The sequence below is a fragment of the Cydia amplana genome, chromosome 11 (assembly GCF_948474715.1).
Source record: "Cydia amplana chromosome 11, ilCydAmpl1.1, whole genome shotgun sequence".
In the NCBI taxonomy this organism is placed as follows: Eukaryota; Metazoa; Arthropoda; class Insecta; order Lepidoptera; family Tortricidae; genus Cydia; species Cydia amplana.
The window spans coordinates 16,534,224-16,545,585 of record NC_086079.1 but is presented as its reverse complement, the minus strand read 5'-3'; the positions used below and the strand labels follow the sequence as shown (position 1 = coordinate 16,545,585).

Genomic DNA, 11,362 nt, shown 5'->3' with positions numbered 1-11,362 from the left:
TAACAACTATTGCTGCTGACTGTAGGTAGGCAAAATCGAGTGAGTAGGTAGTAATGTAATGGTGTTAGAGCCACTTTTAACCCTTGAAGACATGGTGTAGATATTATATCACTGATTACTGATACTAGATATTTTAAATGGAAGGTAACCTAATTTTGTTGTTTGCACTATTTTTTGTTTTATGCAACAAAGTTTAAAAACTTAAATATTTTGAAACTCAAAGAAATGAGACAATCGTTTACCGGGCTATAAAGGGATATATATTTTTCACATAGGTACGGCACTTCAAACATGTATTCTATTTTCGATCAGTAAAACTAACATTCGATTGTCAGCCTGGTAAAGGATTAAGGGTTGAAAAATAATCACAGAATTGGTGTGTAGTTCTATAGGCTGACTGAGACATCACAATTAAGGGTAAATTTAATAAAAATATTATTGTTGAATATCCATTGTTTTTTTACTTCATCTTATTTTTTCTCATTTCACCTTTATATGACTCTAAGCAATGTAATGTTTTGAAGATATTTAAATATTTGATGTGCGCTCAGTTGAGCAGAAAATACTGGCATTGCTAAAGACCTGTATTATTTCCCCTCACTCTACCAAGGAGTCAAGATTTCAAAAATAAGTTTTTGTCAAATATTTAATTTTTGGTACTTGCAAATACTCATCAAGACAATTCTAACAACCTTGAACACAATTAGTTTGCGTTGTTTTATCATAGAGTTCCCATGGCCACCTCCTGTCTCCACCATCAGATCAGATCAGCTGCATCTCTTCTTCCTCGCGTTGTCCCGGCATTTTGCCACGGCTCATGGGAACCTGGGGTCCGCTTGGCAACTAATCCCAGTAATTGGCGTGGGCACTAGTTTTTACGAAAGCGACTGCCATCTGACCTTCCAACCCAGAGGGCTAAACTAGGCCCGTATTGGGATTAGTCCGGTTTCCTCACGATGTTTTCCTTCACCGAAAAGCGACTGGTAAATATCAAATGATATTTCGTACATAAGTTCCGAAAAACTCATTGGTACGAGCCGGGGTTCGAACCCGCGACCTTCGGATTGCAAGTCGCACGCTCTTACCGCTAGGCCACCAGCGCTTCATCAGATCAGCTGCATGTTGTCATAATATTGCATTGTCATCCGATATACATATGTATGCAAAATTTCAGCTCATTCGGAAATCGGGAAGGGGGTCTTTAGTTTCCAAGATTACACAGCATAATAGTTGTGGAGGATATGAGGTTCCAAAGTTAAATAAAACAAGTGAGGACAACTTCATACTATTTATATTATATTATTTACACATTTCTTTCATATAAAATCTGACAGCAATCAACGAAGAGCATGTCCTTGGACATGAAAGTATGTACAGTGGTCACTCATATTTGAGGTAGGGCTTAGAGTCGAGCGGCGGAGCTTGTGTGGGTGGCGGAGGCCATGCCTCGCCCACCCAGTTGTAGACCCGCGGTTCTGGCAGCACGTTCCAGCCAAGTAGGGCTCCTCGCCCACGCTCACGCTTTGGCGAAGCAGTACTGATGTTAACCGATACACCTTTGATAATATGGTCCTGCCCACACAGCGATTGAGCCACCTCTGGGTCCAGGAAAGTTACAAAGCTGAATGCCCGGAACGGTTTGGGTACAAAAACATCTGTCACCTGTCCAAAGGCAGCAAAGTACTCGCGCAGGTCATCGGCAGACAGGGCCTCTGTGCAGCGGCCCACAAACACTTTGCGGGGTGCGCCGCCACCACCCTCTTTACTGTTAGGCACGCGCACGTCACACCAGCGTCCGTCGATCAAGTGCCGCCGGCCTAGCGCACGCAGCTGCGCGCCATAATCCCCAAATTTGATAAAGCCAAAGCCCTTACTGAGCCCCGTGGCAGCGTCGCGTTTCACCTGCACCATCAGCAACTCGCCGAACGCGGCAAAGTATTCGCGCACCGCATCCTCACCCGTCTTCCACGGTAACCCCAGCACGATGAGGTCGGAGCAGCGCGGCCGCGGATCCTCGGGCTCGGAGCGCGGCTCGGGGCTGGCGCGGCGCGGGAAGGCGCAGAAGTAGCGGTGTGCGGCCCAGCCGCCCGGTGGTGGCGACAGCCGCTGGTCCACGAGCCGCAGACCGCGCAGGCGGCCGGCGACACGGTCGCGATACTTGAGACCGCTGGCGCCCGCGAACTGCGCTGCTACGGTGCTGAGCAGCAGCGAGCCGTCCTCCTCGGTTGGTAGCTCGATGGGCTCGTCCTGCTCGCCCTCGCTCACCAGCACGTACTCGATCGACATGACGTCGCTGGGCCGCTCCGCCCCGAGCCTCGTTATCTGGCCTCGCTCACACGCCACGCTCGCTCTCGGTCCGGATCCAGCTACAGCTGATCCGCATGTTTACATGCCGTTCCGGTCCTGCCGGTGATTGAGTAGCTGGGTCTTCTGGAAAGAGCAATTTCGCGACTTTGACTACGCGTATAATTCCTATTTCGTGACGTATGACGTGACGTTTCATGTCAAAAATATTTGTCTGCTGCGTTCGGTAATCAGAATCACGGCCTTATATTTGCGTTCGGAAATGTGTAAAAACGTTCGTTACACGTAACGAACGTTACGTGTAACGTTTCTTAAAAAACGTAAACGTTAAAAAAATGGGCAACAATGCACGAATCCGCTAATTTTACAAGATAAGAAAGTGTCTAGGTCCGACGGCAGGATAAGTGTAATTTATCCAGCTTTAGCCAGCAATTATCTAAAATCGCATGCAATTTGTTGCAAGGTTTATAGAAGCTTATTTAATGATTTTTTCGGGCTTGTCAAACGATTCACAATTCAGTAATCTCTGATTGGTGCTTTCATTTGGCGCAACATTTTTCAACTAATGCGTGCACACTACAGATGTTGTTTTGTCAAGAAATTTGTCCAAGTTGTACTTAAGGATGATGAACGCTTTCGTTACTGTGAATGATTAGACTATAACAGCAGCAATATATAAAGTAATAACCTCAATTAGGACCTTTCTATATTTTGACATATGTTTTGCGTCGTGTCACTCGTGTCGCTCGTTTCGTTTCATTCATTCGTACACGATTGTGGCGTCCGATTTCTATTTATCTTTGTAAATTTATTTATACTAATTATTAATTACTCTATAATATTCATGATATATTTATAGAATTTCAAGTCTTAACTAGATTAAGTTTTACGTAAATAGTTTTCAGAGCAGCTTGACTGTTTAGAAACATGGATAGGAATAATATGAGGTAAGATTTCATTGTCCTTTGGCTTGTTTTTTGCGTTACTTTCACATATCGTGGCATGTGTTGTAAACAATAGCACGTTTGTGAACCAAGTTCTTGCAATCGGTTTTAGAATGAATATGATTTAGAATGTTTGTGGTTCTGCAGTAAGTTTAATCTCCCGTTATGTGATATCGAGCGAGTAATCGCAATGTACTTGTGTGCGATGCTTCGGCCACTTAAGATTCCACAGTTATGGTGCTTGTTGGTTAATGCCAGTTTGTTTTGTTTGATACTTTCACCCGCGTCCACTTATCGTTTAATTACAATTTTGTGTTATAATTATGACAACATAAATCGAGACTGCATTATCAACAAGCGTAGCCACATGTTAGAACTGGCATTATTATAGAATTTCTTTCTTTGTGTTTTAATGTAAACAAAATAATCGTTTTGTATAATTAAATGTTAGACTTGCACTAAGCCAGTTCATAAATGTTTTTGAAAAGTAGGTATTTCTTTGGTTATAGTTATTAATATGTCTAAAAAGTACCCAAGTAGTGATTTGACAAACTAACTTTACACATTTAGAACATGTAAAACTTTCGCATTTTGAACACATTCATGGAACCAGGTCTATCACGAATTTATTTTATTACCTTTGTTTACCGACGTTTCGACACAGGTTTCACTGGAACATTTTACAAAAAACGAAATGACTGGCAAACTAACTAACAATCGAACCTCACACTTGCTCAAAAAATTGAGAATCCGTTGAGAAAGCACCCTGGATAGAAGAACATCCGGACATACAAAATGCCATTTTTGCTCGAGCTGAAACAGAAACCTTCGCTAACGCTCGGTTACTGAAGTATTTTATGTTGCATATTCCAGAGCTCCGTACGTGAGCAGCGGCCCGCGCAGCCTCCCGCACCTCGGCAAGCGGCACTCGAACGGGCATTCGCACGCGCACTCTGCCAGACTCAGCCCGCCAGCGCCCTCACACAACAACAACACACAACAGGACGATATCATCAACTATATATACGACTCGTGGAACAAGGTACACAATGACACAGCGTACACAGTAAGCCAGCTTGCCAACAGGACGTCATCATCAACTATATAGTATTCGCCAGGCCCCTTTTACGCGCGCAATTCGAACCCTTAATCGAGTAGCGATTGTGGTAGATTTGTTTTTTTTGTTCAATGTATTGTGTTATTGTAATTTGTAATAATGTATGTACCTACGTTTTTATTTTCTCTTGTGTGTCAAATTCCATACTGTCTAATTAGGATACCTAGCCTGTAACGATGGTTGTGTGTATGTAATAAAAAAAAAATATATAATGACTTGTTATGAAGAACGTAAGCTTAATTACTTTTCCTTTTTGTTAATGGAAGCTCATCAGTATCTCTCGCTCGACTACAGTGTTTTTTTTCTAAGATCACATATTTGACAATTATGAATTCACTCTTATAGATATGAAGCTAAGATCTACCGTTTAACTGATAGAGTGATAGCCTTAAAGTCCTATATAAGGGTCAATTCATAACTGTCAAATATGTTATGTGATCTTAGAAAACACTGTAAACTAATCGGTTCTATATCTCGCCTCACTCCCTGTTTGTACTATTGCAGGTGACCCGAGAGGTGGAGCGCGGCGGCGAGGAGGCGCGCTACTACAGCGAGGCGCCGCCGCCGCGCCAGCTCGCCAACTTCCGCCCCTTCAACCTCGACGAGTGGTGGGGCCGCCGCCTGCTGCAGGCCATCAACCGCTCCAAACACCGCTCCTAGTTCCGGGGCACAGGTTCTGAGCGGGGACAACCGACATTTTATGTAAGGAGTCTTTAGTTAAACCGCTGAAATTTAAAGACGGTGCATGTATTCCGGTCTCAAATTATTATTATTATTTTATTTTATTTTATTTATTGTTCAGAACACATACAGTCATGAATAACAAATATAGATAAGATTACAAAATATGTAAAAAAAAGACCTGGAGGTTCATAATGTGGAGGTTATTATTTATTTATAAAGCAGGCAGGCAGTTGAAATAACTGATAATGCCTATCCAGAGTCATCAACAGAGTTTTCCGTGCTGAGTAGAATTTGCGTTGTGCTTATCTAATTTGTTCTTGAACTCATTGACACTTTGGGCCGATACTACGTCTTCTGGGAGTTTGTTCCAAGCTTTGACCACTCTGTTGCTAAAGAAGTGTCTATGAGGATTATTGTAGGACCTGCGAGACACCAGCTTATACTGATGACCTCTCAGACGGTTGTTATTATTATAAATATCTTTTTAACCGTATAATATTCAACGAGGTCCCTTCAGTCTCGACGAGTGGTGGGGCAGTAGGCTCCTGCAGGCGGTCCAAACACCCAAGCATAATGGCTGTTCTGAAAGAAAACCGAGATTGTATAACATCCCTTCAGTGTGAGACGTCTTTAGATAAACTGCTGATATTGAGAAACGATGCGCTTGTTCCAAATTAAAATAACTGGTCAAATGATTGCGTGGCAACAATATCGGCAGCTTTTAGGTGCCCCCTAAATGAAAAGTTTGAAAGTCACTTAAACTTGCATGTCGATGAAAAACTTTACGACGTACCAGCGGGGCTAGCACATGATTGGTGCGACAATATCTCGCCCGCGAGATAGACTACCCGTCCCTTTTTAATTAATACAGTTAGAAAAATACTTGTAGTGTAAACCTTGCAACAATGTTCGAACTAAAGCGTCTGATGGATTTTTACCTTGGAGAAGTAGGGATGAATATTTATTGCGGGTGGTATTTCATCTGGGTAACGGAATGTGCATTTGTCTTAAGTTTCATGTGGTAGCAGACTGGTAATTTCGCATTTGTCTACTAAGTCGACACAGATTGGTTTTACTTGGTGTCATCTGTGGTAGTTGTTTCGCGTGTTTCGGTGATAAATAAAGTCTCGTTGTCGCTCGTTATGATGTCAAAGATGTTCTTTGTTTTGTTTTTTTTTTTCATGTTTTGTTTTCGAGATATTTTAATCAGGTTGATGCCTACACAATCCAAATTTGGATTTGATGGTGTGAAAAATCTATCTAGTTTAGGATTATTGCAGATCTATTCAGGGCTATAACCGCGAAAATCGAAGTTCGTCAATGCGGGCATTTTTCACTGTCACTCTAATTACGTCTTAATGAGAGTAAAAAGAGAAAGATCCCCGCAATTTGATAAGTTCGGTTTTCGCGGTAGGCCCCCAGATTTTAAATTTGATTTGGTTTGAATCTGAATCGTTGAATCTCATGTGACTGCATATGTTAACACGACCGCGTATATATCGAAAAAGTTAGTCATTTATCATTTTCTAGTTATACGTTTAAAGTTGTATGCTACACTTTTTCTATCAAATTTGGATTTTTTTAATGTTATTTCTACTTAGAATTACGAGCTCTTTCGATCGTAATAGGAGAGAAAAGTGTTCCACAACTTATGGAAGTTGTGGAACACTTTTCAATCTTTCCATTCTGTTACCCACCATAAAGTCTATGAAAAATGTTAACGGAATGGAAATAAAAAATCTTGGGACACTTTTTTTCTCCTATTAGGATCGATAGAGCTCGTGATTCTGAGATTTCTGAGTAAAAATAACATAAAGAAAAACCGAATAAAAAATAACAACGGGTTGCACTCCGGGAGTGCCGGCAGAAGTGAAAACTCAATGACATTGTAACAGTTTTTCGATCAGGTCACGTGTCCTTCTTACGAAGCGTCTTTTCTTTTTTCACTTCAAAAAGGGTTATGTATTAAATAAAATGGCCCGTTTATATATATAAAATATAGATGCAACGAGATTTTAGTTATTACCGACAATTGTTTGATATACGCCTATCTTTTAGTGTCCCTTGCTTGTGTTAACGTTTTCTTAAGTTTTAATTGCATTTAAACGAAATAATTATAATACCTTCTATTACATCTGCAATATATAAAGTTCGAGGTCAAAATATATTATAAAACTTATACAATAAAAGCAATAATATTAGTTTACCACAAGTAGGGAAGCTGGGCTATAACCGCGAAAATCGAAGTTCGCAAATTGCGGGCATTTCTCTCTGTCACTCTAATTAAGCCTTCATTGGAGTAAAAGAGAAAGATCCCCGCAATTTGCGAATTTCGGTTTTCGCGGTAGGCCCTCTGTATTTTTAAGACTATGTAAATATTTTAGCATGAATTTCAATTTTATTTATATTTAAGTGAATAGTGTGACCGATAGAATCAGCTAGTGTGTTTTTTTTTAATTTTGACTCTGCTTGTAGTGAAAACTAGGATTTCGTAATGTGAATAGCTCTACCATCAAATTATAGCCCTATTCGACTTGACTTGATTCGAGGTGACATTGTTAATTTGCTACTTTATACTGAATTGCAAACAGTAACTTCCGCTCCCATACAATTGAAGTTGCACTCTCATTTTAAAACGACATGCCTTTTTTTTTTTTTTCTTTTACCTCCAACATGGTCGGAGTTTTTAGGGTTCCGTAGCCAAATGGCAAAAAACGGAACCCTTTTAGATTCGTCATGTCTGTCTGTCTGTCCGTCTGTCCGTCTGTCCGTCTGTCCGTCCGTATGTCACAGCCACTTTTCTCCGAAACTATAAGAACTATACTGTTGAAACTTGGTAAGTAGATGTATTCTGTGAACCGCATTAAGATTTTCACACAAAAATAGAAAAAAAACAATAAATTTTTGGGGTTCCCCATACTTCGAACTGAAACTCAAAAATTTTTTTTTCATCAAACCCATACGTGTGGGGTATCTATGGATAGGTCTTCAAAAATGATATTGAGGTTTCTAATATCATTTTTTTCTAAACTGAATAGTTTGCGCGAGAGACACTTCCAAAGTGGTAAAATGTGTCCCCCCCCCCCCGTAACTTCTAAAATAAGAGAATGATAAAACTAAAAAAAATATATGATGTACATTACCATGTAAACTTCCACCGAAAATTGGTTTGAACGAGATCTAGTAAGTAGTTTTTTTTTATACGTCTTAAATCGCCTAAATACGGAACCCTTCATGGGCGAGTCCGACTCGCACTTGGCCGCTTTTATTATTAATCTCTATTACTCTTTCATACCATTTCTCGCATTTTCTACTTCTCGTACTTTCATACTTCATACGGTTCTTTCTTTCATTCATGGTCATGTAACATGTACGCTTTACGTGGGTGGGACTCCCACCTATGTATACTCTTTATTTATTTATTTATATTTCATAGGGTAAAAGACTGTACACAGGTTATTCTTTATTTCTTATTCTATCTTTCATTATATATATTTCTTATGAATAGGGAGCTTAATTTACATAGCCGATTTTTTCTTTGTTGTACATATTGCATTACTTTTAACATTAGAGTTTTACAGTTTGTTCAATTCAGATAAACATCATGTTTATTATTATAATAAAAACGACATGCTTAGGGTCGGTTGCACCAAAACTGTTTGTCGTCGTTAAAGAGTTCGCTTGCACCAACCACAATTAATAGACGGATCAACGTCACGCAAGAGATCTATGAAACTTCCCATACAATAAAATTTTGCTAACTCTTTTTGCAACTGGCACATGTTTATTCAAGTAACATATCTAATATATCTATGTCTGGTACTAGTTTTGATCGCAACGAAAACTAGTACCAGACATGGATATAATTATGTTACTTATTCAGTTCATGCCAAATTTCATGTTATTTCAGAATGTCATTTTATAATGAGAGCTTAACTTCAATGGTATGGTGGGGGCTAAAGTAGCGATACATATAGCTGACCGTATCAAAAGGAACCTTATCCAGTTGCTATAAGATACCTTTTGATATGGAAAGCCCGTAAGCGTATACTACTACCATATTTCTGTTCTTTGTCACTTTCACGAGTGAAATACGGCTAATATTTGTGCTCAAAACCTCATAACTCGACACAGTTTTCAATATTCTTGATATTTAAAATGATGAGATTAATTAGATATTTTTTTAAATTAGGCAAAGGTCCCAAATCATATTGTTTCTTAGGCTTTATATTTATGAGTGTAATGAATTTCGCGCGTCCCTTAAAGCCGTTACACACTACCGCACCGCACCAAGGTCACGGTGCGCCGCACCCATAAGGGCCATAAGTGACAGCGTGAAAGAGATATCTGTTTCTCGCTCTCACTTATGGGTGCGGCGCATCAAGGTCCCGGTGCGGTGCGGTAGTGTGTTACGGGCCTTAAGGTCGCGACCCAATGTTTGGAAATAGAATAATGGTTGATCAACTTTTTTGTGTTAGTGAGGTGGTCACTGGCGTTAGTCGCGTAGGCTGAAGACGTCGGTTTGATTCCGGTCCCGGCCACCGCAGGGCTAAATCACTTTACTGTAAAATCGGGGCTTTAAAGGCCGTGACAGACGGGCGTACCGGACCGTGTCCTTGGTCCGATCGGAGTGTTCGAGCGAGTGGAAGTGGTCCGCTGTACGTCCGTTAAGGACGCAGCTATAAGAGTGAGAAAGAGATATGCTGACCGGTTCAAGGTCGCGGTCCGGTACGCTCGTCTGTTACAGCTTTATACTTGTCCAGGGGAACAATTAGTGACACGAATAAGTTGATTCACGACCCTAGAATATTATTGAATATTTACCTACCCATTGCAATGTTTTTACTATACGCAGACTAATGAATTTCTGGATTATTATTATGATATACAATAACGTTGACATTCCATACATGCCTGTACTTAGACTTCGAATGTTGTAAATAGGTTTAAGTCACACAGTGCTGCCAGATTATGGATTTGAATAAAATGTTTTTACTATGTATGTGGTATTTTATTTACAAATAAAATATGTTTATAACCCAAGTCCCAAACACATTTTTGCAGTTTTTAATTTGTAACGTATTTTAATTCCATTATAGTTCAAGTCTTGATTTTTTCTTTTTTAAAGGATGGCATCGGGGCTAAGAGATGGGAGCGTTTACAACTTTGTAAGGATTTTGTTTTTCATTTTATCCTATTAGCGACCCGCCCGGCTTCGCACGGGTTAACAAATCACTACATAGTATAAAACAAAGTCGCTTCCGCTGTCTGTATGCTTAGATCTTTAGAACTACGCAACGGATTTAGATGCGTTTTTTTTATAGATGGAGTGATTCAAGAGGAAGGTTTATGTATAATTTGTTAACCCGTGCGGAGCCGGGGCGGGTTGGTAGTTATACATAAACCTTCCTCTTAAATCACTCTATTAAAAAAACCGCATCAAAATCCTTTGCGTAGTTTTGAAGATCTAAGCATACATACAGATAGACAGACAGCGGGAAGCGACTTTGTTTTATACTATGTAGTGACATAAGAATGAAATCGTTGGCTACTATTTTTGTAGGATAGTCACAAGCGTCAAAATAAGGTGTTCATTTTACTGACCACTTGTAATTTCAAACACAGAAACTTCAACTTCTTGGAAAAATGTCTGGTTTTATCACGGATTTAGAGTTAATAAACTGGATCGAGTACATTGACCAAAAAGTGTGTCCACATGAGAAGTCAAACTAGAGCCCTGCATCTCGTTCTAATTAGGGTGACCATAAGACATCTGTATGTGGGATATTAGGATAACATGAAATATATCAGTAGGGTGTGACATTTTCTAAATAAAGTGAAATTTTAAGTAGTCGGGTTTTTTCTTTCATTTGTAGTCGGCCTCTTTAGCACTCACTCATGGTATGTTCATAAAGGTAGGCTTCCCTTTTGTCCACTTCAGCTTTTTTTAAGTGTAAGCGTCATTGAAGATCTGTTTAGCAAATATGACGTTTTTTTTAAAGTTGGTGCCTTTTTTCTATTGACGGAAATGTGTCCTACCTATAAAGAATCGATTGCATATATATAAACAGTTTGACACACCTTTTCCGTAACAAAATATTATGTATAAATGAGAGTCTGTAATGTTTAAGGAGTTAAGCACTTTGGTTTTTAATTTTGGCAATTGAAGGGATGTTTACAAAAACAACATAACTGACTACACTGGTTGACACCTGAAACGATTAACATGTTCTTAAAAAAAATGACAACCGCTCTAATCAGTTATGTTGTTTTTGTAAACATCCCTTCAATTAGGTATTCTATAACAAATCTT

The 11,362-nt window shown here is 39.7% G+C and overlaps 2 protein-coding genes across 2 annotated transcripts; one reads left to right on the top strand and one right to left on the bottom strand.

Annotated features, from left to right (window-relative positions):
- Window positions 1–1,274: 1,274 nt before the first annotated feature.
- On the bottom strand, window positions 1,275–2,514 carry LOC134652513 (TAR DNA-binding protein 43-like). Its single transcript, XM_063507709.1, has one exon. It carries the CDS (start codon window positions 2,284–2,286, stop codon window positions 1,381–1,383), a length of 906 nt encoding a protein of 301 aa, XP_063363779.1. The 5' UTR covers window positions 2,287–2,514; the 3' UTR covers window positions 1,275–1,380.
- Window positions 2,515–3,086: 572 nt separating this feature from the next.
- Window positions 3,087–5,045, top strand: LOC134652243 (MAPK regulated corepressor interacting protein 2). The gene is made up of 3 exons (XM_063507414.1): window positions 3,087–3,251; window positions 4,122–4,290; window positions 4,870–5,045. The coding sequence occupies exons 1-3, from the start codon at window positions 3,232–3,234 to the stop codon at window positions 5,023–5,025; spliced, it is 345 nt and encodes a 114-aa protein (XP_063363484.1). The 5' UTR covers window positions 3,087–3,231; the 3' UTR covers window positions 5,026–5,045.
- The last annotated feature ends 6,317 nt before the right edge of the window (window positions 5,046–11,362 follow it).